The sequence below is a fragment of the Takifugu rubripes genome, chromosome 16 (genome assembly GCF_901000725.2).
Source record: "Takifugu rubripes chromosome 16, fTakRub1.2, whole genome shotgun sequence".
NCBI lineage: Eukaryota > Metazoa > Chordata > Actinopteri > Tetraodontiformes > Tetraodontidae > Takifugu > Takifugu rubripes.
This window is the reverse complement of record NC_042300.1, coordinates 11,123,989-11,146,469: the sequence shown is the minus strand read 5'-3', so window position 1 is coordinate 11,146,469 and position 22,481 is coordinate 11,123,989. Positions and strand designations below refer to the sequence as shown.

Genomic DNA, 22,481 nt, shown 5'->3' with positions numbered 1-22,481 from the left:
GAAAATGATAAATTTACTGTCTTCTTTTTGCCATGTTTTTGGGGTAGAAAGTTGCCCTCCACCCACCATCTTCACTGCCCACTAGTTTATTCTCCACAAGCACAAAGGTTCTTTCATGCGCACAATACTGACCTTTGAGCTAGGTCAGAGTTCACCTTCACTTTATTTAGATTTTTATTTAAGACATTGTCATTTTAAAATCTGACTCTGACTGAGGCTGACTCCATTGCTACTTTTAAGATTAGGATCAAAACCTTCCTCTTTGACAGACAGATAGTCATATTGAGAGGAAGCATATAAGACTGTGATTAGGTGTAAGTGTCTACTTTGGACCTTGCAGATGTAAACAAAAACCAAGTTAAAACGCGGCGAGGATGCGGCATCTCATTAAGTGCTATGCAGCACTGCGGATTATATAATCTCAGCACAATGGGCAGCATTGACGAGCAAACCCGTTGGTTAATTAGTGACCTTCTCACTGGGTTTTCCCTGTGAAAAGCAGCACCCGGACTCAACAGGCCAAGGACGGGGAATCAACAGGACAATGAGAGACTTGAGAACAACGTGCATGTTGCATTTACAGTACAACCTAAGGGCAAAAATAACACGAAACATTAGAGAATAGATGAATAAATCAGCCATGAGCACACTCACAGACAATATTGCATATAAAAGAGGGTACCGCACAATTAGGTTCCTGGGAGCTCTAGATGGTTCAGGGCCAGGTGAAGAGCAATGACGGTGTACCCTGTACACCAGTTTGGCCACCATTTCAGAGAGAAGTGCTAGTTGGTTTACGTCACTATCAACCAAAATTAGAGTTTGGTCGGCCGTCAGTGAGCTGACGGAGTCATCATTTATAGCTGGTTTGACCTACGTGAAATAATACAAGCCGTTAAAGCAGGATATAGTGATGATGTCACTAAGAAATCGAATAATATTGAGGTTAGATAACAGCTCAATTTTCAGTAAGCCAGTTTTTTTTATTGGAAAATGTAAAGTCAACAACATGCTGTTGAACAACTTCCATCCGCCCCTGTGTGGATGAAGCCAGAGGAAGAGGAGATCAGGTGCTTCCATCACGGCTGGTGGGTTGTGTGGGCTCCACCTCCCTAACGTCCTTGTGTTCACTTGTTAGATCCCTTCTGGGCTTTGCTCAACGGCGTCACCATATTTTGCAGGCACTAAATGATGACGCGAGTCCTGTCTTCAGATCTGGTGGCTTCTCTGCAGCAGCGAGCCACTCACTCACCACAAACTCTACGATAGTGGTGATACCGAGCCACAGATAATCACCACTGGACCGTGTGAAAAATGTAGTCGAGGTTTAACCCAGCCGCTGCTCAGCTCAGAGTCCATCTTTAATTCAGGATACTACAGTCATAAATATGCCCAGTAAAAACTTCTTCCCCCAGTTTAGGATGAAAATGGAATGTGAGTTTATTATCTGCCTTTAAAAAACCTTCTTTGATCAACTCGTTGTGTTCCCGACCTTAAAGCCGGACTAAACCTAAACCTCCTAATCCTACTGATCAAAAAATGAAAGCGTATGTGCATCCTTTATTGTATGCAGGGTGAAACCCCACTTTAGGGGGCACTGCTCCCCCCTCGTTAGCCAGGGAATGGGGACGAGGAGGCAGGCCTGATGGGAATCGCGGTGATCTCATTATGGGATGAAGCTGCCCAACTGGAGCGGAACAGGACAGCCTGTGATGGAGGGATGGATGGGTTTTGTCAGAGGGGGTGTTGTCAGATCAGACCGATGCTGTGGGCCCAGGTCAAGCAGGACAGTCCCCCACCCCCACCTCTCCTGTGGCTCTCCTTTGTTGAAGACCTCATTACCGTCAGTAGACTCGGATGGTACGGAGCACCAGAACCTCCCAAACACATGAATCCTCCAGTAGCAGTACAACCTGGTAACTACAGACACGTTCTACAGCACCCGAGGCCGTAATAACGCTATGGAACTGTCGGCTAACGGAGCAGCGACCATGCGGAGAGGGAGTTATGATGACGCTGCGCTTTGTCTACGACCTGTGAGTATTTGTCTGACGCAGTAGGACTGGGACAAGAACAGTGTGATGCTGTATATGGACCGCATTTTCCTGCTCATACAAGGCATCTACAGAGTCTTAGTTACTCTTGATATCTGATTCCATCCATCCATCCATCCATCCATCCATCCATCCATCCATCCATCCATCCATCCATCCATCCATCCATCCATCCATCCATCCATCCATCCATCCATCCATCCATCCATCCATCCATCCATCCATCCATCCATCCATCCATCCATCCATCCATCCATCCATCCATCCATCCATCCATCCATCCATCCCACTGTAGAATGTTTCCCCTGAATACCCAAAGCTGCTTGACTTACCCAATAGTCAGAGCAGTGTCCTTTTCCATCCAGTTTGTTCTTTCTTTTAGCTTTGCAGTGTGTCTTGTTCTTCATCCATAAGCAAATTTAGGCCTTTAGAGTCACACGCTGGTGAGACTCCAGGTGTTCCATAAGAAATTTCCAGTGTTTTTGTGCAGGATGTTGCTGAATGGGCGACGAGGGAAAACTGTTGGAAATTCTGCTAATGCCCTTTTTAAAACAACACATATTCCTGTGTGTATGGCTATACTGTAGTTGTTGTTGTAGTTGCTCAAGTGAAACAGCGCTGGAGAGGACAGCTGAGGGTCAAAATGGGAAATGACTAACAGAAGTGATTATGATGACATAACAGCAACAACCAACACTTTTCTGACATTATGGTGCACAATGTTCTTGCAGGAGAAAAAGCACATTCCCCCCCAAAGACCTGCAGCAGGACTCAGGACTTTAGGCGCCTCATATATATATATATATATATATATATATATATATATATATATATATATATATATATATATAGCCAATCAATTTCTTCTTCTCTGGTTTCTTTCAGCACCTCCGACATTTGGCGCAGAGGCGACGCTCTGCCCCGTCACTGGCCTTTGGAAAGGCTTTAGGGATACCGTGGTCTCCGATCAGGTGTGTTCCTCATCCTTTTCTACATCCATATGTGTAAAAAAAAAAAGAAGCTATTACACATGTTTACATTTGAAGAGTATTCCTTAACAGCTCTTCTTTATAGGGCTTTTGGAGAAAAGAGTTACATAACTGCCACTGGCAGAACCCCAGTTCTGGTGATGGTGGTGATTGATTGAACAGAAGCAATCATGCAGCATTGTTCTTTATCTACTACATCCCATACTTGGGTATTTCTGTTTAAATGGAATGTTAGCAATACAAATGAGTGGCATCAGGTGACCCACGGAGCACATGCAGCTTTTCTTATTAGAGACAAATAACGACCTGACAACTTGGTTTTAATGAGTGAAGCAGGTCAAATGCCGCACTTCCTCCCAGTAGGTGTCACTGTTCCATTTACTGTATCTTATTACTACCTTTTGATTCCGTTATTACTTTAAAATACAAGATTTTGTCTTTAGCCAAGGTTATTGAAGAAATCTGCCTTCCAAGCTGGTCATATAATAGAAAACCCCATTTATGATTTGCCTTTTATTCACCTCTGGCCACATCTTGGTTTGATCCTCACCCTCATTAGGTGGCCACTGAGCAAACAGTGATGGCCTAAAAATAAGTGTGAGCTCTGATATTTTCTCATACCAGTTACACTCTGAAATGTTTCACCTTAAATCTACTGAGTAAATAAGAGCAGAACAGGATGGATTTCAACTAATGGAGCACAACATGCAGTCCTTCTAGAGTGATAAAAGTTTAAAAAGTCAGCGCTTATAAATTATAGTGATTCCTGCAAATGCTATAGATGTTGACCAACACCTTCCACAGCTGTGGGGTCACATCAGCTGAAAAGGTTTAACAGCTTCAAAATGAGGTAAAATTAAAATCCACATTTTCATAAACAGTCACAAAGGCACCACATGATGGCACATGCTTCGACATTCGCCGAAGCCATGCAGGTTAGGGTGCCCACTCAAACACGTAGGTCTACGCGGGGGATCTGCTGCAACGGCAGCTGCTTCGATTCGTTAACTTTCACCCACAGACGAGGCTTCAGGGTGTGAAAAATAAACTCTGACATTTTCAGGGCTGCTCTGGTTAGATAGTGTTTTATAGTAGAAATATTAAATAAAAGCAAAATCACTTCCAACAACCAAACGTCTCATTGAATAACTTTCTGTATGCCGATGACGCCCTCGTGTTTGTCTGCCTAATTCTGTGAACGCATCATCCATCTGCTTAAAGCACCACCTCCTCACACACAGGTTGGCCACTTTAACCTTTTAGACTCATCGTCAGACCACCGCAGCGTCTAGTCCACCCCCCCCCCCCCCCCCACGCTCACACATCCTACCCAATGACACATTGCATATTTCCATGAGGTGAGGTGGGTGGTACTTTCACTTTGGTGGGATTCCCATTGCGCAGAGAGTGCTTGAATGCATCTTAAAAATTATTTACCAAAGATTCTATATGGCAATAACGCCAACATTTTTCTCAAACAACTACAATATTTTTTTACACCTCTAGAACCTTTGAGGAACGTCCTTCCCAACCTTTAGGATTCTGGAATGTTAAATATTTGCTTAACAGACTCAAACGCCGGCTGACTAATCTGTGTTTCTAGTTTTAATCGTGGCATTTAATGTACTATTTTTATTTAGTCACAAATGTAAAAAGGGAGAGTCCCGGGTTTACTCATTTGAATTTCTATTCTGCACTCAGAAGGTGCAAGAGAGGTGCAATGAGTCACACTGGTTTCATACTCATTTTAAAGAAACAAGCTCTGTTTATGTTGTCCTCTGCTGTATTTGTGACGCTCCTGCAAAACTAAAAAACAGGCTCTTAAATTGATAATAAGTGGCCTCACCTCCTCCAAATGAGGATCTACTGTATATTTCGATGGTCTTCCAACGTATCTTTTCAACACCTCTCTGAGAAGTACAAGTTTCAAAAGACATACAGATGCTTGCAAATCAAATCACTTTCAAAGGTCTCAGACCCCAAAGTTCTGAAGTATTGCTGATACCTTCTTTAGTGCACAAGGACCCATCTTGACGTTGCGTCTGATCACCCGATTGCTCTTTTTGGCATTACCAGAAAAGATGAATCCCAGCCGGCTCTACATCTACGTCTACAACTGTCATCAGGTTCTCTTAAAGCTTATAGAAAAATTAATCGTAGTAAAATAGGTTTTACAAAAAGGAACTCCACCATTGAGATAGTCTTCATACTCATCTTTAAAATGTCTGTTGTCTTTTGATCCTTCCTGCTCAATAATGTCTTCAGACACTACTTTGACCTTTTCCACGATCAAAATCATAATTTAAAGCTCTCTGACATTTGGAGAAGGACTTTAGTAATACGCACAAGGGCTAATGCGCATTATTATTCTTTGCGTTTAAGGATCTTAGTTTTCAAACGTTGTTGGATGCTTAAAATATTTAAAGCATTCGGAAATATTTACAGACAATTGGCTCATCAGTGCCCCTTAAAGCTCTAAACCTCCACAGCATTGGACATCTGATATTCTCTCCCTGGTGATTATGTATGTCAGAGCAGGGGCAAATTCTGTTATTGTTCCTCCATCACCATAGTAACAAACCAAAACCACACAAACATTTGGTGCTTTAGTTTTTGTGGATTAAAAAAATAGACTTTTTGGTGATATGTTGTGCAAAGAACAGCAAGAAAACTCTGATGGTGGAAATATCCTAAACAAAAGAGTGTGAGCACAATGCACAATGGAGCAGGACAAGGAGTTGAGTTGAGTTGCTATGGTGATGCCTCATACTCCATCTGGGTTGAGTCAAATGGATTTGACCCGATTTTCTCTAAGGAGCACACCTGTCTAAGAAAGGCCTTACAGCTCATACAATGGGCTCCAGCGAGACAGAGCTGCCACAGGACACAGATCTGGACAGAGTCTTGGCCAGAGGGGTATCCCGGTTTTCCATTTTTACCCCCTCCACTTCATCTACCCTTGTCTCTCAAAACACAGCGGCAACAGGAAGGGGTGAAGACATTCCTCAACATAACGGGACGCGTGTCATGAGATGTTGTCGCCCACTGGCTGCTGTGTCAGAGTGCCAGGTCAGCGTGCTGTCATCAATAACGATAGTTGCTATGGTTTTGTCATTAGCGGTGAGTTTTCCACCGCTATTATTAGTTGCAGTACATTATAATCCAAGGTAGTTTTCTATGTGACCTGGACTGGGTTTCTTCTCTTGAAACATAGACATAGAAAACTACCTTGGATACAATGACCTGGATGATTGAGAATCTACACAGACAGTACATTATAATGTCACTAAAAACTCAAAACGCGACTAAATATTTACATGTAATAGCTAATGATTTAATCTGTAGTAAAAAAAATCAGAGTGCCATTAATGTGCCAATCAATATTTGTGCTTTATTACATTTCTGTGCTTCTGTTTTTCTACGACATGGGCATCGATCTGCCCCTTTGTTTCGACCAAGGTCGTTCCGTTGAACTTTACAGAGCCCTTCACACATCGTGAAGGCTCAAATCCCAGATTAAGTGGTAGCATGGGGCTCCAGCCTTAGTCCCCAAAGCTCCACAAATCCTGTTTGGACATGGTGAACTTTTCAGACTGGGCTCTACGGATCAATGGAAGGTTCTCTTCCGTGAGACATAAAAAGGCTGCATGGAGTTATCCTCACCCTGGGGGGTCCTCCAGGTGTATTTATAAAACCCTACCCTGCTTTCCATGAGCTTTTTGCTCATAAGAACCCTCCCTTGGTCGACTCTGCCAGGAGGGTCACTGTTTGGTTCCGCTGACTCATGAGACCACACTGGTCTAATGGTGTTTTAACACTTAGAAATTAATTGTTAATTGTTAATTGTATCTCTACAAGAAACATAGAGATGATTCTGTTTGTAAATGACCTTTTCATCGTGACCTGCTGTAGCCTTCTTGGCCGGGACACCCATGTTGTAGCAACATCCTAACAGGCTGAATCTGCCCCCCCTCATTTGAGAAAATATGTATCTGTAAAATCTGTTATCAACCGTGGTCCAGGAAATCCGCAGACTTTGAATATTCCCCTCATCTTACATAACCCTCATGAGAACCAAACATTATACAAGAAGTTTCATATCAAACACGGTCACATCTGGTCACATTTTCAGCAAATTATATTATTTTACAATTAATCAAATCCCCATAAATCTGAGCCATAAAAAACAAAACAAGAAAACCATGATCTCTAGAGCTCAACTACACTATGACTGTGATATGTGTGAGGGGAATGTAGAATCCTGGTTAGCTAGAGTCCTAATCACATTCATACTTTGGGTCTCAGATCGGCGCCGCGATCGCTTCTAAATGATCGGTCAGACTTGACTGGCTGAAACACTTCCATGAATTTTGATTTACAATTATTCGTCTTTCTAAATTCAAAAAATACAAAGGAAATAACTTTCATTTGCTTGAACTTGTCATTCCATTACTATTGCCATCCCCCCCACTCTGAAATCTCTACGCATCACCGGCACCACTTATTCCCTTGTCGTACATTCTGACTAAGCAAGTCTGATATTCTGCCTGCACCCATATCTGCTGGAAAGGTCACGGTTGGAGAGTGTTTTCGTAACCCTCTGATCCCTCCTGTTTTTAGGGAAGAGGCCTCCTGCTGGGTGACTGCGGAGCAGAGTCCGTTCGTCCTCGGCCTGACCAGTGAGAACGGAGAGCTGCTGCTGGACGAGTGTGTCCAGGTCACCGAAGGCTCCAAGACCAAGGACAGACACTTGTTCCTCTTCCGTGATGTCATCGTGTTCGCAAAACTCAAGTAAGGAGCGTATATGACGCTAGCGGTCAAGCAATGATTGATGCTTTACTTGCTGGTGGGCAAATGGGACAGGAAACTGGAGGGATCGAGGGGTGACTACCAACCAAACAACCCCTCAACGCCATTGCTCTGCTGGTCAGAGACCTCAGCCAGCGAACGCAGCTTCTCCCGGGTGGGACTTCGTTACCCGCTGCGGACGGGAGGCGCCCATTATTTCTCCAAAACCGTTCAGATGAAACCACACCCGCTTGCACCTAAAAGAGAAGAGCTGCATTCACATAGAAACCAGCTTAGCCTGTAAAACATGTCTGCTCCCGTAGTGTCACGAGGCTTTTATGAATTTGATTAGCTTTGGAAAAAGAGGAAGAGAGCTTGTGTGCTTCATCTTTTTTGGGGGGTACTACATCTCTGCCGCAGCCTAAGCGGTCACCTTCAGTCACGTTAATTTTTGCCCTTTGAATAATCCAGATTTTCAGCTGCAGTGTTTCAGTCACTGAGATCTCAGATGTGCGGTTGTGTTGCATTTATCTGTGTGAGCAGTGCAGCTGGAGCCCGAGAGTGAAAGAGGAAGTAAAACGGAACGGTCGCATTTGGGAGTTTACACACAGATAGTTGGGGAATCTCCCAGTGTTTACTCAATATGACCAGGAGAAAACACGGTGCTTCCCTTTGCGTGGAGTCACATGATGAGAAATGCAACGGTTGGCCGACTGTTTATCTCACCACAACTTCTTTACTTTCAATTTCAAATTGATTTAGCGTTCTTTCTCACTCATAAGTAAGTACATTCATCATAAAACCTTTAGCTTGATGCTGTTTGAAGGTTTATTGTCAGAGTAGGTGGTTACACTCATGTTTCTACAACAATCTGCCCACAATTCCAGGACAGCCAACAAATGATTGATGTTTAGAAAGCAGTCAGTGCACGCTGACAATTTACTGGCAATTTATACTTGACAACCGTTTTGTAGAGTCATTTGTTCCCGTGGTGGGAAGTTTTCAGACAAATTAAGTCAGAGTGGATCATCAATCATCACCTCACCATCGCTAATTAGATCTAAATAGAAAATGAGTATATGTGTAAGCAACAGATCTTGTCATTAAGTGACGAAACCTGAAAAGAAATAGTACCAAAGCCTTTTTTTTTAAGCTTTTGTGTTTGAATGCAAAGTGTTATAGTACAAGCTTGATGCAAACATCAAGTGAATGTGAGACTGAGCCTTCATGCTAGTTTTTACTGTACGCTAATCATTCACGGTGGTTGTGGTGCTCAAAACAGTCATGAGGTCACATCCCAGCCCTGTTGCTAACACGCACACACACACACACACACGCACACACACACACACACACACACACACAGAGTGGTCACATGGGTCACAACAGAGGGATGAATCATTGCTTTTATATGTGCAAGTTTTTTTTGGTGAAGTGGTTGCACTTCCTCTGTTTTAATATTTATTAAGTGCTTGCAACAGAATGTTTCAAACTAGTTGATTTCGTGAAGTCTTTTTTCTGTTGTTGCTAGCATTGAAACTCCTCCCAAGGTTCGTGTTTACAATGCTAACAGTGCCACGCGTTTTTTTTTTACCCATTTGGTTCTAGTTTGTTCTGAGATCACATAAAACAAGGATGAACCCAGATGACCTAGATGGAAACTCCACCTCCTGGATGCTACTGTGGAGACTCTGGTGGCAAATTAAGTCTCGGTCTTCCTGTTCTGTCTTAAACAGGTCCAACGCCAGCTACCGTCTGAAACACAGAGTCAACCTTCAGGACATCTGGCTATATGGATTTGAAGATAACCTGTCAGATGTGGAAGAACGGGGCGATGTTGACCTCAGGGTGACCCTCATCTTGGCCTGGGCGCTCACTTTGTGTTGGGTGTTTTTTTGGTGAGTCTACATACAGTTTAATGTCAATTTAAGAATATATGGTCCCTCGTTGGCTTAGCGGCCCGACCAGAAATGTATACAGGTTTTATTTTAGAGAATAAGACAACATTAGACTTTTGGATACATGCAACGGCATCCCATCAGGCTGGTGGCCTTAATGAATAAAGTCAGGAGCAATTAAACTTAAACTGAGGTAAAATTGAGGTTTTCAGATAAAAATGTGTTACTTCTTTACAGGCCATGCCTGCTTGTTTCACACAAACTGCGACCGACAAACTGGCGTCAGTCAGTCAGTTATCAGGGGGTCATGTAAGGAACAGGCGCAAAAAGGAAATCAGGCAATAAAAAAACCAAAGAAAAAAGCGGACATAACATTATCTAGGGCTTTTAATGTAGATCATAGTTTCAAATAATACTCAACAGTTTCATTTTTCTATTTTATGACATTAAAGGCTGTTTAAAAAGTGAGAAAATCATTAAGAAACACACAAAACTAAGATTTATTTTGTTAAATATTTTCATTTGCACGTAAAGCATTTAACAATCCTCCTCCAATACTGTCCATGACATCTGCACAAGCGGAGGGATGCAGTCGGAGTGTATGGAGATGGATATACACCAGTAAAACTTCCAATATTTAGTTCTTGAGGGGGAATTGTATCCCTGGAGAGCGCTTATGGAATTAGGGTTATGAAAATAAGGTAAAGTTTTGTGTAGAATTTGAATCTGCTTAACCTCATAAACGCGACTACAACTAATGACAGATGAGGGGAAATGTGGGTAGGACACCTTTGTGAGTTGCTTTTAATAGTAAAGTTTCCAAGATAAAAGCAGTAAGTTCAACAACAAAAAAGCATTTTAGTAAAAAAATAAAACCCAACCTCCAGCTAAATAAATATTGTTGTGGGGATGTGATACCAAAAATGTTTTTGTCAAGAAAAGCCTCTCCATTCAGCTTCAAGGTGAGTCCACATCAACGGCTCGAAGGACACACTTTTTTAGTCCTTTAGCGACTTTTGTTGTGTTGCAGATCTTTTTTCTTCCAAATAAGGACAAAGTAAATTTGATGACATTTTTATGGCCAAAGATTTTGCTGGTTTAACGCATCTTCCTGTCACAGTTGAATCTGGATCCAGGTGCAGCACACAAACTCGGCGGAGGTGTAGTTGAAAGAAAACTTTATTCCCCAGTTTCCCGAATAAAGGATGAACTAAAGGCAGAAACGTATTCCCAACTGGAAATGTTCCAGCACGTCGTCCTCTAAATCAACAGAGGATCAATGAGGATCTCCTGATGTGTTGAAGCTGGCTGTGTCGGCTTCGAATGGAGTCAGAAAAAGTGATTTTAAACTGATCTCTCGTGGTTATCAACAGGTGATCTTAGAATGATGTGCACCGTTGATTTTCCCTTCCTGTACAGTCTCTTGGCATTTGCCCGCTGATTTCAGTGGAATGTTTGAGTTTTTAATATGGATGCGGAGAATTTCTGAAGGAATCACAACGAGAAATGGTGAAATAGGGCACAGAAATCAAGAAATAGAATAAAACCAGGCTTTTTTAAATCCAGTATTCCGATATTGTCCGACTCTTCTATTTAATGCCTGTCGTCTGAGAGTTCAGTCACAAACCATAACCCCAGTTTACTGGGAGTCACAGACTGGGAGTCACAGACTGGGAGTCACTTATAAGTTTCGCATCTGTCGGCTGGCGTTGCCATGGGTGACGATTTAATGCGAGGAAATGTTATATTATCCGAGAAGGAAAGGATTTTTTCAACCGGTCCCAAACATGTTAATAGAAGCTCTAAGTTCTATTCAACAACAGGCTCTCTAAAGCTTTATCCAGCTGAAAAACAGTAATATTGTCTCTGTGTAACAGAGTGATTCAGACCTATATGTGAGTACACATGTATTTCCATGCACTACATGCATATAAATATAGACCCTGCCCCCGCCTGAATGCTTGCTGTTTTCTTTCATTCTCTTTGGGAGAGGAGAGAGATTAAAACTGAGTGACAAACAACAGAGTGAACGTTTTCTTGAGCCACACGCTGAGTAATTAGACTGGTTACATTCAGAGGGGATCAGATTAACAATGAAGGTTGGATTTGGACCAGGTTGATCATTGATTAAGGCTTTGATTGAGTGTCTCTCCTGGTGACCTTTTTCTAAAGCACAAAAATATCACGCACCTCTCTCCCTGCCTCCCTTCATCTGTCCCTGGGCATTAAAAACATTCTCATCCCCAGGTTTTAATTGTGTTGCCTGAAAAAAAATAAAGAAATTCACCTCCTCGCCATTGCAAATATAGATTTTCATGCTAGGGGAGACAAAGGAAAAGAACCAGTTATTATCATTTAAGCTCGCTCACCTGATTAAGGGAAGAGCAAGAGAAGCTCACAGGGTGGGTGGTGTCACCTCAATATTGGAGCAAAAGCAAACTAAACCTGCAGTAAAACAGGAAAGCAAAGAAAGAAGAGAAAGTCCTCCCGTCCGAATCACAAGGCGTCCAAAACAGGAAGTGCGAATGTAACGGCCAAACCTCCGTGGACGAGGAAGATCATCAGCTGACTTTTTCTTATAAAACAGGCCTTTCCAAAAAAAGACACCTTAGAAAGGGATGTTACTCAAGCCTGCTTTCTGCACAATCAGCCAGTATGTGACATTCTTTTTTTCCTTTCATTTAAACTAAAGTGCCCCTTCAAACACATTAAAGGACTCGTCTCACGCACCACACCCACGTGTGTGCGTGGTGAATAAAAGTAAAAGGCTTCGACAGTTCTTCCTCGTCTAAATGCAACATTTGTGCTACAATGACCCCCCAAAGCCCTGACGTCTTGACAAAACAGAAACGTTAATGCCCTTTGGTGTTTGTGCGCCTTGCTCTCGTCACGTTTCCACTGATGCGCACCTGACTACCACAAACTTTATGGAGGAAGTGGAAGGTATCGGGTTGGGGGCCGCCGTGACGCTGTTTCCTGTTCCCGTGACTGCGTTACACTTTCCAACCGAGTTGTTAAAAGAGGGTGTCAGCTGACACTCGTGTCAGTCCTCCCATCGACTCTGTTGGCGTCTCTGTCTCTCTGAGGACTAGTAACTGATATCATGCTCTTATTTTGACCACAGCTCACCTGAGGTGAAAGAACGGTGGTTAGATACACTCCACAGGTAAGAGACAACCTTTACGCTACAAAAATGCTTTAGTCACGACACGTTCTCAGCAAACATCCATAAACTCAGATCTTTAAGAGGAGGACATTTGAGCTTCATGTAGCTTATTTCACGTCACACCTGGGCCAAACGTCGCGTTGAGAAGAATCTTTCTGCCTTTCTCAGGATTATCGACGAGGCAAAAGCGAGAGTGGGCCGCTGTTCGTCACCCCCGGGCGTCCTCATGAAGATGTTAAGTGGCAGCATCCCAGTGAGTCTGCTGTCCACATTTAACACGTCTGCTCAATGCCAGTTTGAGTTAAAACAATTGTTTTTCAAATATTCTTTTCAGACTAAAACGCTAGCAGGAGGCGGAATGGAGCAATTCGAGTTTCCTCTTCAAGTGAGTTTATTCCCTGTAATTCATAAGACGCAGTGAACAATAGCTTCTGAATCGCTGCTTATGATAAGCAAAGGAAACAGTCTGTGACAGTTGTTTGGCGTCTACGGGTGTTTAACAAACGCAGTAACTGTGGTATAAGTCATTCGTGTGTGTGTCAGCCATGACAGTGCAGGCTCGGCTTTGCGGACCCACCCTCCCCTTGTTCCTCTTGCCTGTCCGTGCCACGTGCATGCTTTCTCACCAGTTTCTCTGTATCCCGTTGCCAGGGCAATGCTCATGCAAACAACCGAGGGGACAGGTCGCCGCCGGCAAATGGTGAGTTTGAAAATAGAATTGTCAGTGAGGGGAGGGGGCCGACTGGGATGCTTTTAAGACTTTCCCTCTGTTTTTCTGCCTCTGTAATTCATCCGACCACAGCGGAAATCTGGTGTAACAAGCTTTGCTTCCCACACAGAAACCAAATGGAGCCTGGTGAGGAGGCTGAAGAAAGGCCCCAGTTTCATCAGCAGAACGCGGCACTCTGACACGGACTCCAAGACGCAGCTGTTTGGGCAGCCCCTGTTTAAAATATGCCCTGACGAACTCTCACTTCCAAAACCAGTCACAGTAAGTCGGATTTTGACCACAAGCTGTACACTGCAGAGCTGCAACATTCTATACCTCTAGTCCCTCTCAGACGGAAATAATGAAGCTGTAATTCCTCTTTGGAAACTATGAATTATAAGTGAGCACCTGTTGGGTTGACCCTTAGGGGTGAGCATGGGTAACCATGCCACAGGAACTATGCATTGATTGCAACCTCGTACATAATTATCTCAGCCTTCCCGCTCTCGTCCTCTCCCCAGGAAATGCTGCTGTTGCTGAGGAGAAAAGGGCCGTCTACAGAGGGAGTGTTCAGGAAACCGTGCAACAGTAAGATCATGAGGGAGATCAGAGAGCAGCTCAACAACGGCCTGGAGGTGGACATGGAGGCCCAGCCGGCCGTTCTTCTCGTCGGCCTGCTCAAAGTAAGTTGGAGTTCTGTTATGCTAAGAAAGGTACCAATTGAAATCCCGCATCTCATCAATGTTTCTGGCCTCTGACAGAGTTTTCTGAAAGAACTTCCTGGCAGCCTGCTGGTATCTGATCTTTATGACAACTGGGTAGCAGCGCTGGACAATGAAGACAACCAGCAGAGAGTCCTGGAACTAAAAAGGTAAAGAGGTGCTAATTCATCTCAGAGCAGGAGTGGCTCTTTAGTTTCCATGCAATTGAAATAGAGCTTTTAACTGTTGTGCATGAAAGAAACCCTGATATTTTTAACGGGAGCATGGCAGAGATTTTCTGATCTGTACCTGATCTAAAGCCACTTCTCTCTTTAGGCTGTTTAGCCTGACAGCAAGAAGGAAGTTTTAGCTAAGGGGGGAGAAAAAGCGCGGCGGTCTAGGATTGCTCTTAGTTCTCCTTTTAAACACGGCCCTTCTCCATTTTGCTACCAGGGTAGCAGACAAGCTTCCGGGGCCCAACAAAGTCCTCCTGCAGCATCTTATCTGTGTGCTTCACCACATCTTGGAGAGTGCTGACACGAACAAGATGGATGCCCACAACCTTGCGGTCTGTATCGCCCCCACGCTGCTGCACCTCAATGGCGCCCCGCTGGATGAGCAGAAGGAAAAGATCGAAAAGGTAGAGCTTTACTTTTCTCTCTTTCGGTGCTTTGAAGCTTTTGTGTCGCAATTTTGCCGACCACAAAAAAGGTTTCGTTAGCTTGCAGCGAGGCATTTTCCTGTGCTGAACCCAAATGTCGGCTCTGAAGGGTGAAGCTTTGAACTTGATCCCGTGTGTCTTGGTCTGATTTGCTGCAGGTTACAGAGCTGACTCAGTTCCTTCTTGAGCATTTTGAGCTACTTGGTGAGAACATCCCAAATCTTCTGGATACCGATGAAGGTACTTTAAAAAACAACTCATCTTCTTCTTCTTACAATACAGTTTGGAATTTATGTTGATGGTTTCCCTCGGACTCTCCCCAGACTCAATCTCCTCTCAGCATCACGACTCCGCGTATGACAGTACCGACCCAGACGGGGATGCAGAAGGAGCAGAAAGTGTCAGCTTAACGCACAGAAGTGTTGGGTCGGCATCTTCCCTCAATCCCCCCGGCTTCACTGCATCCCCTTGGCAGCCTGATTTGACCTTCGACCCAAAGGTGCCTTTTAATCGTCGCTGTTCCGAACCCATCATCCTCGTCTCCCCCGACCTGAAGGGCCTGTGCGGCCACGCATGGAGCCACGACGACTGCTCTGTGGAGAGGCGGAGCTTTGAGGAACAGCCACTGAAGAAGCAGATCTCTGATGACTCCTTCCTGCTCAGGAGGAGTGGCGGAGCAAAATCGGTGTTGTCTTTCCCCAAACTGACCAGCTGCTCCTACGTACATCCGCTTCACCACACGGGAGGCAGCCGCATGAAGGATTCGTGCTCTTCATTGGAAAGCGCTGCCTCAAATCAGTCTGAAGGGTCTGTATTCACCAGCTCCCCTGTGGGGTCTCCACTTAGCACCAGGAAAACAAATGGCACCAATCAGCCATCTGGTGCTACAGCAGCTGAGCAGGGAGCTGCCAGACCGATGTCAGACCAAAAACGCCGTTCACAGTCTATGAGAGTAGCGACTAAAGTCCTGCTGAGGACCAGGAGCTTGGGTGCCTTCAGCAGGAGCAGCCTGAAGAAGGACTTCCCGAAAGAAAACTCATTCCCCTGTGAAACACTCCCGGAGGACTCTCAGAGTGAAACCGACCCTCCATCCGAGGTTCTCTTGAAAACGCGGCCCCTGTCAGCCATCGAAGTGTTCAAGTTGGTGGACAGCAGGCTGCCCTGCAGGCCTCCCTCCTATGAGCATGCCACGCAGAGCACGGGCCTCCCTCCCCAGTATGGGTCAATGACTGTACACGACGCCATGGAGAGAAGGTCGCGTCCATCCTCTGTGAATTACGACTGCTCTCCAGCCTGTTCTGTCAGCCTCTATACAGACTGCTTCAACCAGATGGCACAGGTCAATTCCAGCACTGTGGAACGGCCGCAGCCATTCCGCCAGCGGGCCATGTCTGAGTCTGTGTCTGCTAGGACACACGAAGCTGTGTCGCGAAGATGCAGCCAGCCCGTGTTCGAGGACTTTTCTTACACCAAGGAGTCCTACGTTTGACCCTGGAGCTACAGCCCAGTAGCCGTAAGAGACTCTGAATGAGGTTAACCACGCTAAGCTAGCTGTGCTCACCGCCACTTATATGACTGAGTGTGAGCAGTTTTAATGTTTTATATTAACAGTGTTACATCAGCAGCAAATTCCTCCTGTGATCCTTCCCCTTTATCAACCCACCCCCCCACCCCAATGGCAGTTGGTGTTTCTCAAGGTCCACGTGGGTTGTGAATACTTGTACGCACGTTTTAGCCATGCAAGCTTTGGTCTCTTTACGCTCTTGAAAGAGCACCACCTATGTGTTTGCTTGGTCGCTCTTTTTGAGATTCTATCTGAGGCAGGACTTTTCAGCAGGGAAGATGCATGTGCAGTCTTTCCAGTGAAGCTATATGAGCAATTTAGCTGTGGTTCAAATATGTTAAGATTTCTCTGTTTTTAGTTCATATGAGTTTAGAAAAGCACCTTTTGTCAAATTTATATCTGCATCCACTACATTTGAGCACTTTTCTGGTGATTTTTGCTTCCTATGTTGTTACTATGTAAATAAAGTGATAATATACTGCAGGTGATGCATCTGCTTTGTAACCTTTCATTGCAAGTCTAGTTTTTAAAAAGCAGCTCATCTTGAATGTCTTTGGAAGGAACTGCTGATTCTAACAAAATGAATTCAGAAACATGTAAAATATTTGCTTTAACTTCATTCAGATCTGTGACACAATAGGAATGAGATTTATCAAGAGAACATCATGTTCTGACACTGATACTAATACAGAAGGAAACTAGACGTGGTCACGTGGTATGATTTGGTTTTTCTCTGAATTGAAGTTCCTCGTGTCTCTGGTGGCACAATGAGCTTCCTTCCTTTTGACACTGGCTTTTTTTTAAAAGACATTTCACCCAGCAGCTGCACATTGAGCTTCTAAACCAAGAATCTATTAGGGCTTTTTTATTTTAATGGGGAATGAAAAACAGATCTTGAAAAAGAATTCCCTCCACCAGGATATGCCATTTTAGTGGTCTTCTGGATCCTGAAGGCCTTTGACCCTTGATCTTCAAAACATCAAAGTCAAGAGTCTTTGATCATAAAGCACTCATGTTATCATATGCTTGTATTACTACTGCCTATATACCAGAGGTATACCTGGAGGTAAGTCGCAATATGCTGGGAAATGACCTGCAAGGAGATCTGTGTTCTCCGAGTGACTTTTCTAGTCGGCTCGTCACTTTTCTAAAAAAGCAGCCCCTGCACCTGCAAATATAAAAATATAGACTACCTAGCATACATCCGAGCTTTGGTTCCAAAGTGTGGTATTTCACTGGAAATAATTGCATCATGAGCACGCACGTGGTAAAATGTAACAACTTCACTCAGCTTCAGTTATCAGTGGACGTAAATAGAATTAACTTGTTTTTTTTCTGTGTTGTCATCCATTCCCCCTCAAGTGGGAGCTGAATCAGTGAGCCTAGCAGGATTAACTATCCACTACAGGCCCCATACTCTGACAACCTGCACTTTTAAATTAACTTTTGAGAACAAAGAGTTTGCTTCTGTTATAAGTTGAGTTGCTTTGTCTTAGATCTTTGCAGAATTGCCTGACCGTTGGTTTTTCCCTACAAACACCAAAGCTTGGGCTCAGTTGTACAAGGAATTGAAGCAGGAAATGCCGTGCATTTATTTAAAATATCGTTAACAAATTCATTCCAACATCCTGACTATTTAAAGACTCAGAAAGACTCACCCTTAATGAGCTTAAAGAAATTATTCGTCTGACATATTTACTAAACTGTTTCCATTGTTCAGCACAGTTAAGGCTGAGCAGTAATTAATCTTAACGATCAGTCCTTCATTAACGGTTCCTGTTAACAGCTCTTTACCCTGATATTCTGCAGAATACACAGATGGGGAAGAGCCGCTACACCAAGACTACCTATGTTCTTTCCACACCTAAATCCCCGGAGATGTCTCCAACTTCCTTGCGCTTAACGATACGCAAAACCATTGACAAGAAGAAAACGAAACAGCGTTCCCCAAAAATTGGCTCCAAGGGGATCGTCAAGCCCTCCCCCACCCAGGATGTGCCCTGTAAGGGAAGAAGGAAGCCGAGGACGGCTCCAAAGGGAGCAAAGAACAAACAACTATTACTTGTGAAAGCAGAGGGCAAGAAGAAAGCAGTTTTTAAACACAGGCACGTCACTGGGGAGAGCCTCCTGTGCCCCATCTGCAAGGACCTGATGGTCGACGCCACGGTGACCCCCTGCTGTGGGAACAGCTTCTGCGACGGCTGCGCCAGGATGCTCCTGTTAAAATCAGGGGATAACACTTGCTTCACCTGCAACAAGTCCGTTTCCCCCGACGATCTGGTTCCCTACCCGGCGCTACGATGGATTATAAATTACTACAGAAACCTGCCGTGATGTACTTGATGTGCAATAATGTGGGGTGGGGGGTTGAATAAACCAGCATGTGTGCGTGAGTAGTTGTTCCGTATAACCCTTTTTTATACACCAGTAGACAACACAAAGGAGCACTTTGCTGCGTCTGGGGAACAATGGGGATTGGGTGCTAGGCCCATGACCCACCCAAGGATTTAAACCGACAAACCTCTGGTTACAAAACCAATTTTCTTTCGTCTCAGCCATGAGCAGTTTATTCTTATAAACGTACTTAGTAAACGTTGCACACCCATAGTCAGACAAAAGCTACTGTGGGAATCATACTGACCTGTCCCACTGTTTACTATAAACTTAGCAATACAAAGGTGATTATTCCATCCCTGCCCATCAAAGTCAATTAAAATGATTAGAAATGTCCCAGTTAGTCTCTTAATCCTGGACATTTGGAAAGAATGTAATGATTCAGCGCACTGAAAACTAACAATGAAAGCATGATTATGTAATCTGATGGCTGAGGGTCAACACTCATGGAAGAAGGCCATCTTACACTTCATCAACCCATAGTGTGATTAGTGGAAGCACAACTACAAACATAAAGAGGAACACATGTAACACACCATTTCCTCCTAATATTTACTAAGTGAGGTGTATATTTGACACAATATCCATTATCTTTTTCTCACAAAAAGAGGGTTAATCATATCAAATGTATAATAATGATAATAATAACGAATAATGTTACAGTTGATTAGACAGAATTTCGACTTTTACACATTTATGCAGGCGTGATTGTGACAGAACTACTACAGCAGTAACAACATCGTTGTAGTCGCAGTAATAACAGGAGTGGAACAAGTAATAGTAGTAACACATTTGGAGAAGCCGTAGAATTTTTCAATAGAAAGAGCTGGAGTAAAATATTAGTATTTTTGAGGGGTATATTTTAGGAAATTACTTAACTGTCGCTACGCTACTTCCTGGCAACGGTTGCTACAACAACGTTATTTTCTCCCCTTTTCTCTGAATCGCTTCGGTAGCGTTTGAAAGTTATTTGGATCATCCGGGCCGATTTGGACAGATGGCATTTGTTCCATACAACCAGAAGGACCAGCATGGGAGCTACACCTTCTCCAGCCGGCCCAGACCCGTTGAGATTCGATCCAAATACCGAAAACCTCCGGCTGAACAGTACATTCGTTTATCTAGCATAAATGATTGTAAAACACTAAAATCAATGATTCCAATTTTCTACGGTGACTTCTTGTTGCAAATAAGAACTGCAGCGTGCTTCTTTTCTTAAAGAAAATGTATATTTCGATAATTCCGCCAATGCTGAGACGCCATGTAAATGTAATAATAATAATACTATTTCACCGTATAAAGTATGTAACTTTAACATGTATGTATGTAACCTTTAGCTTATGTGGATACATAACTAGATGGCAGATTTTTGCTCTGAAATGCGACATTTATAAAGTAAATGAAGCAATGAACATCAACTGTTCGTCTTTATGCTGGATGCTAGAATGTCCCAAACTTGTCTAATTCTGCTGTTATTTGAATTCCTGTGTGTTCTTTGACTTTAGGACACCATTTCTTTATGGAAACATAATGTACGATCGTCGTGTTGTTAGGGGAAACACTTATGCCCAGAATATCATTCCAACAGTACGTACGCATTAACTGTTCCATTTGGATGGTAGCTTGTTGTTTTTAACCACTCTGTCGTTGATCCTTGAAGAGAGACAAGTCCGCTCCTGCAGAGATGGACAAACACCCCGGCAACAAGCGGAGAGCCTTTCACAAACAAGCCAGGGAGCACGTCCGGTCTCTGACCCCCGAGGCCGTACAGGGTCGAACACACATTGATGTCCAGACAGGTAACACATGGATGTGGGCAGCCTCGCACCATCCACACCAGTGGTGCGTCAGATTCACAAACAGCCGGTAGTGATCTATTGGTTTTCAGAGCTTTATCTGGAGGAACTGAGCGACGTCATCGCGTCCTCGGACATGGACTGTCAAACTGACGCTTTCCTGGACAAACCAGCAACCCCACTCTTCATCCCTGCCAAGACTGGCAAAGATGTTGGAACCCAGGTAGAGGAGGGAGAGGTAGGTGATCTGACGCAGGAGCTCTGGCCACTCTTGTGAAAGATGCTAGTGTCTAAAATAAGGCCATGTAGAGCAATAGCGCACCCTTTCATCCGCCACTCAGGGCCTGGAACTGTGCAGTTGAAATGAACTCTTCACAGGTTTTAATAGCGTTACATGAGAAGTTTCAAAGCAAGCAGCGTTTCTACCCCTCATTATGTATATTTTTTTTCTTTTCTGCAGTTGTTTGACTTTGACAGGGAGGTGCAGCCCTTGTTGGAGGTCCTGGTGGGAAAGGTAATAGAGCAGTCTTTAAAGGAAGTGATGGAAGAAGAGGAACTGGCCACTTTGAAAGATCAACAGCAAGCCTTTGAAGAGCTTCGAAATTATCAACTGGCGGAAGTGCAGCGGCTGCAAGAGCATGAAAGGCGCCGGAGGGAGGAAAAAGTAGGGCCATTATAAAAAATATATTTGAATAATCAGTGTGCATGAAATGACACCCAGCAGTTTCACCCTATTGTTAGATTTAAATGCACTCACTTTCCATGGTTGCTATCAGGAGCACAGGATTGCTCAACAGAGGGAGGTGTTGAAGAAAGAGGGAGAGACTGTGCAGAAGATCGCTGCAAGAGCCTACGCCCAACAATACCTGTCTGGCCTCCTACCATCAGTCCTGACCTCCCTGAGAACCAACGGCTACTTCCACGATCCCGTTGAAAGAGGTCAGCCCCCGTATTTCCGGGCAGCAAAGGTGTCGTTCCCACAGTTTGATATCAATCTGGCCCCTCGTTTTTTGTCTCGTTCTTCTGATCTCCAGATATCGAGAGCAGCTTCTTGCCGTGGCTGATGTCTGAGGTGGACAACTGTTTGGAGAAGAGAAATGCTGCACGACAGCTGTTGGACAGTAAGACGCAACATATTCTTACATTTGACTCCATTAAGATGCAGCGAGAAGAGTGTACCCCTGAAAAACTGTACTCAGTAGTTTTAGATTTCAAAAATTACAATAACGCACGATAACAGATGGGGGACTATGCAACGAAACCAGGTGTATCAACAAAGGTTATTGTTTCAGTATGGTCGGTATAGTGTGGAACACTGCTAAAGCGCCATCTAGTGGCCGTTCCTTAAACATTCAACCTCTTAACGAAGAAGTTGGACTGAAGTTTTCTGATTCTGTTTCAGGTATCATCTTTGATGTTGCCCAGAAGAGATCAGGGAGGTTTAAAGAGTTGGAGGCACAGACAACTGAAGCATCAGAGGCCCCATGACCTTATTCTAATTTGTTATATCTATTAAATGCATGTTATTCTCTCAGTGTTACTGGTATACCGGCTGGTGGTACATATAGCGGCTGTCGTTAATGTATGATAATTCAATCAGTTATAGTTCCTGTCATATTAAATATGAAAGATCATTTGCAAGTACAAAGCCATGTTTATTTATAGTAGCTCATCGGTAGTCATAAAACTTTGTCACATATCACAAATATATTATTTTATTACATTATATTTAAGACTTGAGGCTTAAAATTAATAATCAAA

The 22,481-nt window shown here is 43.8% G+C and overlaps 2 protein-coding genes and 1 long non-coding RNA gene across 4 annotated transcripts; 2 read left to right on the top strand and 1 right to left on the bottom strand.

The window, feature by feature from the left end:
- Positions 1–1,946: 1,946 nt before the first annotated feature.
- On the top strand, positions 1,947–17,019 carry tagapb (T cell activation RhoGTPase activating protein b). 2 transcript variants are annotated; one of them, XM_029849753.1, is made up of 14 exons: positions 1,947–2,036; positions 2,940–3,025; positions 7,664–7,834; positions 9,568–9,729; positions 12,854–12,895; positions 13,064–13,148; positions 13,230–13,280; positions 13,547–13,595; positions 13,735–13,886; positions 14,126–14,287; positions 14,366–14,475; positions 14,759–14,945; positions 15,125–15,206; positions 15,290–17,019. In XM_029849753.1, the coding sequence occupies exons 1-14, from the start codon at positions 1,962–1,964 to the stop codon at positions 16,453–16,455; spliced, it is 2,580 nt and encodes an 859-aa protein (XP_029705613.1). In that variant the 5' UTR covers positions 1,947–1,961; the 3' UTR covers positions 16,456–17,019. The 2 variants fall into 2 exon arrangements, with proteins under 2 accessions (XP_029705613.1, XP_029705614.1); XM_029849754.1 differs by lacking the exons at positions 1,947–2,036; positions 2,940–3,025; positions 7,664–7,834 and adding an exon at positions 9,349–9,381.
- LOC105417590 (uncharacterized) lies at positions 10,849–12,235 on the bottom strand. Its single transcript, XR_965182.2, has 2 exons — positions 12,099–12,235; positions 10,849–11,214 (listed from the first exon to the last, which is right to left on the bottom strand). It is a non-coding gene; the product is annotated as an uncharacterized lncRNA (long non-coding RNA).
- Positions 17,020–19,701: 2,682 nt separating the features above from the next.
- Positions 19,702–22,361, top strand: rsph3 (radial spoke head 3). The gene is made up of 8 exons (XM_011612251.2): positions 19,702–20,031; positions 20,430–20,511; positions 20,585–20,723; positions 20,813–20,958; positions 21,181–21,384; positions 21,497–21,659; positions 21,755–21,841; positions 22,123–22,361. Exons 1-8 carry the CDS (start codon positions 19,922–19,924, stop codon positions 22,206–22,208), a joined length of 1,017 nt encoding a protein of 338 aa, XP_011610553.2. The 5' UTR covers positions 19,702–19,921; the 3' UTR covers positions 22,209–22,361.
- The last annotated feature ends 120 nt before the right edge of the window (positions 22,362–22,481 follow it).

What these genes read in the sequence shown, in the direction of transcription:
- tagapb (XM_029849753.1), top strand. Translation starts at nt 1,962, where the DNA reads ATGGAACTGTCGGCTAACGGAGCAGCGACCATGCGGAGAGGGAGTTAT. An exon ending in CTGCGCTTTGTCTACGACCT is followed by an intron (nt 2,037 to 2,939) that starts GTGAGTATTTGT and finishes GGTTTCTTTCAG; the next exon opens with CACCTCCGACATTTGGCGCA. An exon ending in TGGTTAGATACACTCCACAG is followed by an intron (nt 12,896 to 13,063) that starts GTAAGAGACAAC and finishes TGCCTTTCTCAG; the next exon opens with GATTATCGACGAGGCAAAAG.
- rsph3 (XM_011612251.2), top strand. Translation starts at nt 19,922, where the DNA reads ATGGCATTTGTTCCATACAACCAGAAGGACCAGCATGGGAGCTACACC. An exon ending in CCCAGAATATCATTCCAACA is followed by an intron (nt 20,512 to 20,584) that starts GTACGTACGCAT and finishes TGATCCTTGAAG; the next exon opens with AGAGACAAGTCCGCTCCTGC. An exon ending in ACACATTGATGTCCAGACAG is followed by an intron (nt 20,724 to 20,812) that starts GTAACACATGGA and finishes ATTGGTTTTCAG; the next exon opens with AGCTTTATCTGGAGGAACTG.